This window comes from Cynoglossus semilaevis, chromosome 13 (assembly GCF_000523025.1).
Source record: "Cynoglossus semilaevis isolate Cse_v1.0 chromosome 13, Cse_v1.0, whole genome shotgun sequence".
NCBI classification, from domain to species: Eukaryota; Metazoa; Chordata; class Actinopteri; order Pleuronectiformes; family Cynoglossidae; genus Cynoglossus; species Cynoglossus semilaevis.
In genome coordinates this window covers 2,790,311-2,795,650 of record NC_024319.1, presented here as the reverse complement: position 1 = coordinate 2,795,650, position 5,340 = coordinate 2,790,311, and the positions used below count along the sequence as shown (strand labels likewise).

General features: G+C 42.7%; 1 protein-coding gene across 1 annotated transcript in view; it reads right to left on the bottom strand.

Moving 5' to 3' along the window:
• Positions 1-2,141: 2,141 nt before the first annotated feature.
• Positions 2,142-5,340, bottom strand: part of pou3f1 (POU class 3 homeobox 1) — a 5,364-nt gene continuing 2,165 nt past the window's right edge. Inside the window, exon 2 of the mRNA XM_008322719.3 lies at positions 2,142-5,340. Within this exon, the coding sequence (XP_008320941.2) occupies positions 4,565-5,340 (776 nt within the window). The 3' untranslated portion in view covers positions 2,142-4,564.

Sequence of the window (5,340 nt, the reverse complement as noted above, 5' to 3'; positions counted from 1 at the left end):
CCTCCTCCTCCCGCAGCTGATGGTTCCTAATGTATTTTCCCACCATTAACCAGCCATAATCCCTGCTAATCATCACTAATCCACATCTCCTGTGTGTGACGATACCTCCCTGATGGAGGCGCCGTTCAGATGTGCGAGCACCTACGGGCTCAGCCGAAGCTCCAACCTCACTGCAGGCGTGTTGCCAGGGCCCGGCTCGGCGGAGCGGCAGGCTGCGGAGAGAGGGCGCCGCGGCAGCTGAACCGTGCTGATCCGCGGGTCAAATAGCTGGCTGTTGCTGTTTAGTGATGAGTTCTCCTCCATGTTTTATTGATTCCTCGCCATCGTGGAGGTTGTGTCCCTCCATACGGACCGGAATGAAAAAAAAACAAAAAAAACGCATGTTATCAGGAAACAACAGTTGGTGCCAGTCGCCGTGAACTTTCATGTCTGGTCAAACTGTGAGGACACCTTCTGTTTTCACGGCCACGTCTGCTCCACACGCCCGCGTTTCACATCACATCTCAGCCCATTATACAGGAAGCAGCTCAGAGGTTGGACGACTGTTGGAGAGGTGAAACAGTCGGAGGGGGAAGTTTGGTCCATAACATGAGGGAGTTTGGAGAGTTTGGACGTCAAGGTAATGGTACATGAAGTGAATGAAAGTACACAAATGTGTGAGTAGACCGTGTACTTGGTCCGTAGTAACTGTTTACTGCATTTCACTTTCAGGGTCACAGGGTCACGGGGGTCACAGCAGTCATCGGCCAAGGCCAGGAACCAGAAGCGTTCACACCATCACATACACAAAGAGACAAACAGTCATTCACACTCACATTCACACCAAGTGAACAGTTAATCTAATCCTACATGTCCAGTCCAGACATCGAACCAATGACATTATTTCTGTAAGGCCAGAGCACAAACCGCTCCTCCATCATGTCAACCCCCATGTTTCTCATCTCGATGTTCAACACTTACTTAAGCTGCGTACCTAATGAAAATGTATATTAATAAATATATAAATGAATATAAATACCTCTCTCCTACTGTATTCCTTTTCGTGTACTTATCCAGGTACTCTGTAGTACACACAGAGCTACTGTTTTTATAGGCCACTGCTGTCACACGTTGAGATGCAGTACATCGGTGCTGCAGTACATAGATGGTGCCGGCAGGGGGCGCCTGTGACTTACACTTTGTCTGGAAAGCCGTTGGCCCCTGGATGTGGGCCTCCTCGACCGCAGTTCGACCACGGCCGCCGCTGCAGAGCCGGTCCTCGTCCACTCCGCCACAGCAGCGCTTTGTCCGAGCTACAAATAATAATGAAAAATATAGAAATATAAAATTAAACTAAGGTTTTTACTGCTGTGGTAAAACAAACAAACAAACCATAAACTGATGAACTGCAGCAGAACGTGGAACCATCCAGAACCCAGTTTGATATGAACAATAAAAACAGTTCTAGGAATCAAACCTGTGACCACACCAGACTTTATTTTATTTATTACTCACCGCGAACTTTTGTTTTTTGTTTTTCTTCTAAAACTGTATCCTGTCACGTTTGCATCAAATCAACGTTTCCACTGAGACAGCGATGGAGTAAAAAAAAAAAACACCAGAAGTCCAAGAGTTATTAGAACCTGGAACTGATGGTTTCAGTTCTTCATCTGTGACAGGTTCACGTCCTCACAGAAAATCTGGATTTTTGTCAATTCTCGAAATGATTCATCTGTAAAAAAGATTAGTTTGTTCATCTGAGTTTTTATTTCCACATCCACGGGGATGGAGTTTTTATTTTGCGCTTTAATTGTGACCAAACACAAATACAATATATGTCTAAATATATATATACATATATGTTTTTTCTTATTTCTGCAGTCGTTTGTCTTTTGTTTTTCCACTGAAATGATCTGTATATTCAGCTGCTGCAGTGAAACGTCCAACTTTTAAAACAACTATAAAGATTTTTAAGATTATTTATCAAATAAAACACATTTTATTTTGTTTTTTTTTAAATTTCAAATGTTTTTATTTTCCTCCTGTTTCTAAAAACCTCAGTGATTTCTTCTTTTTGTTTCTGTTTTTTTGTTTTTTTTCTGCCGCAGCTTCTGTTATTGAACGTGTTTGAAACACGACCGGACTCTCAGTTTCTGGGAAGATAAAAATATAAATATATATATCTTTATATTTGTAAGTGTGACGACAGGGTTGACAACAGCCACTCAGTCACGTGGTTCGACTGTTGCACAATCTAAGACTGCGATTACACACACACAGAGAAGTGAAGTGTGTTGTGAGTTTATCAGGGAACGCCCCCGGGGGTCAGAACGGCACACGAAGACCAAGACTTCCGGTTCTGGAGTTCTCAAGTTACATAACCCATCAGTGCACGTCCAGGTGTGTGTGTGAGTGTGTGTGTGTGTGTGTGTGTCTCCTCCATCACCACCATCTGAATCCTGTTTAACTGCTGACGCTACAGAGCCGCTGCCTCCCAATGACGACACCAGACCACTGCTCGTATATATACGTTTTATGCAAGTAATAAAATATTACTATAACATAAATACAAATGTGACTTTGCAGTCTACATTTAGCAATCAACATACAACAGAAGTGGGGGAAAAAAAACAACAAAAAACAAAGAAAGAAATGAAGGAGAACAGACTGAGATCCACTGCTGAACAGAAGAGAAAAGCTCCAAACACGATTAACAAATAAATATATTTATATATATATATAAATGGTCAGATTCATAAAGGAAATCATATTAAAATATCTTCTTGGAATTAGTAAGTGTACAAAACTGCCCGGAAACAAAACAAAAAAAGAACAGAAAAAAAAAAAACAAAGAAACAAAAACAATATCTCAGAACAATTACAAGTTTACATATCGGACATATTTACACCTGGGAAATAATCCTGGCCACGGGGTTTTCTCTAAAATCTGTTTTTTGTTTTTTTTTTTAAATTTCATTTATTATTAATAATATTTTTTTCTTGGAAAAAAAAATCCGTCATTTGTGTTGAGTAGCACTGCTGAAGGCTGAAGGCAGAAACTGATACACATGACACGCTGGAGACATTTTTTTTTTGTTTTTGTTTTTGAAGATTTCCTTTCAGGACAGAAAAAAGAAGATAATAAATATACTTAAAGTCAGTCCCTTCATCGTTCGTCTCATTTTCTCAACTCCGATTCCAGTGGATTCTTATAATACAGTGTCTGTGCGGGACAAAGGAGAGCGGTGTGGATGGACTCGAACGAAAACACTCACACACACATTCACACACACATCCACACACACATTTAGGAATTAAACTAAATCAAAAACTAAAAAGGAAAGGAGAGAAAATAGTTCCTACACAGGCGTGATTTTTCCGACACGGGGAACTGGAGTTACCTGAGTTTTTAGAACTGTTTGTGGGTCTTCACTGTGTTTGTGCCTTTTCTCTGGCTGTTTTTTTTTTGTTTCATCGTGTGAAAATTGCAATCACAATTATAACAATAACATGAACTGAATAATAATAATAATAATAATAATAATAATAAGTGCTCCATGCAGAAAAACTCATGTGTTTAAATAATCCACCTCCACAGACGAACGTCTGCTGCTGTTGACAAACTGCTGCAAAGAATAAAAAAAAATTCAATTATTTTTAATTCAAGGTGTGAGAGTTCTTTTAGTTGTTTTTTTTTTTAAATCGCGTGTCATAATTTAAATACTTTTCTTTTTTTTTTTCAACACCAACTTTCAATAGAAATTCAAAACTAAACAGAGGCTTCTGCTGCTCTGGTAAGTGCCAGCATCTGTTGCAATAAGAACACAAATAATATGAATTATAATAATATTAATAAGAACAACGAGAGACGATGAGAAATCCAGAAGTTTCCAGAACAAAAAAAAAAAAAAAAAAACACCACACGGAATAAAACACCAGGATTCAGACATCTGCCCTTTTTCACTGCGTCTGTATAAAAACAAACAAACAAATAATAATAATAAAAAAAAAAGTTCATGAATGCCAGGCTTTTTCAGCTCCAGTGTCGGTCATTGTCGTTTCGTGGTGACCGCCAAAAGTTCACTCCACGGCCGCAGATGGCCTGAGCTGACACGGGTGGTCCACGCAGCCTCCCCTCTCCACTGCTGCCCCTCACCATCACCATCATTTTGGTCAACGGGGGGAGATATATATAAGAAAAAAAAAGAAAATCATCTTTGTTTGCTCTTTAAATGCCTGCGGATTCAGAGTTTTTTTCCTTTCTTTCTTTTTCTTTTTGTTCATTTTCAAAAACTTTTTTTTCCTCTCCTTTTCTTAACACTTTTCCCGTTCGTTCGTTCGTTCGTTCGTTCGTTCGTCGTCAGTGAACCGGACACCGAGCTCTAAACTAAAGGAAAACTCCACGTTTCTCACTGTGTCTGTGGAGAAAAAAACAACCAAAAAAACAAAAAGGCAAAAAAACTTAAATACTGTAAACTCCACAGCCCCCCCCCTCAACACACACACACACACACACAGATTTTTCATCTTCTACCCCCTCCATCCCACCCCACCCCGACCGCGGAAATAATGTTCATGAAAACAGTCACTGCACAGGACTCTGTAGTGTGCGGTGTAGAGGAGGGGTCTCTGCTTGGGAATATACGTCCTCCATATTCGGGTGCGGGACCCCCACCGGTGTCATTCGTTTCTCTTTTTGTCTTCTGTTGCAAAACCAAACTCGGACAACCTCCTTTTCCAAATGCAGAGTGCCGGCTAAAGTGCTGATTTCATGAGCAGATGGCTTTGGGCATTTTAAGAAATGATTCTCCAGCGCCCCCTTCACCCCCACCTCGATGGAGGTCCTCTTCTTTCGTTTCCTGCCCTGCGCCGCAATCTTGTCCAAATTGGTGGGGCTGCCAGTGTTCGAGTCTGTCTCCTCCAGCCACTTGTTTAGCAGCGGCTTAAGTTTGCACATGTTCTTGAAGCTGAGCTGCAGCGCCTCAAAGCGGCAGATGGTGGTCTGAGAAAAGACGTTTCCGTACAGGGTGCCCAAGGCCAAGCCCACGTCCGCCTGCGTAAAGCCCAGTTTGATCCGCCGCTGCTTGAACTGCTTGGCGAACTGCTCCAGGTCGTCGGAGGAGGGCGCGTCCTCGTCGGAGTGGTCCTGGTGGTGGCTGAACGCCTGCTGGGGGGACTCCATTTGGTTGTCGTGGCTGCCCGAGTCATCGTGGAGGGGGTCCCTCATGCCGTGGTGCAGGGCGCCGGGCTGGGGGCTCAGCATCGCGTTCAGGTTTGTGTAGCCGGGCTGCGAGTACACCAGGGACTGGTGGCCGTTGGAGGCGGGCGACAGCGGGGACAAGTGGTGCGTCGTGGCGGGAG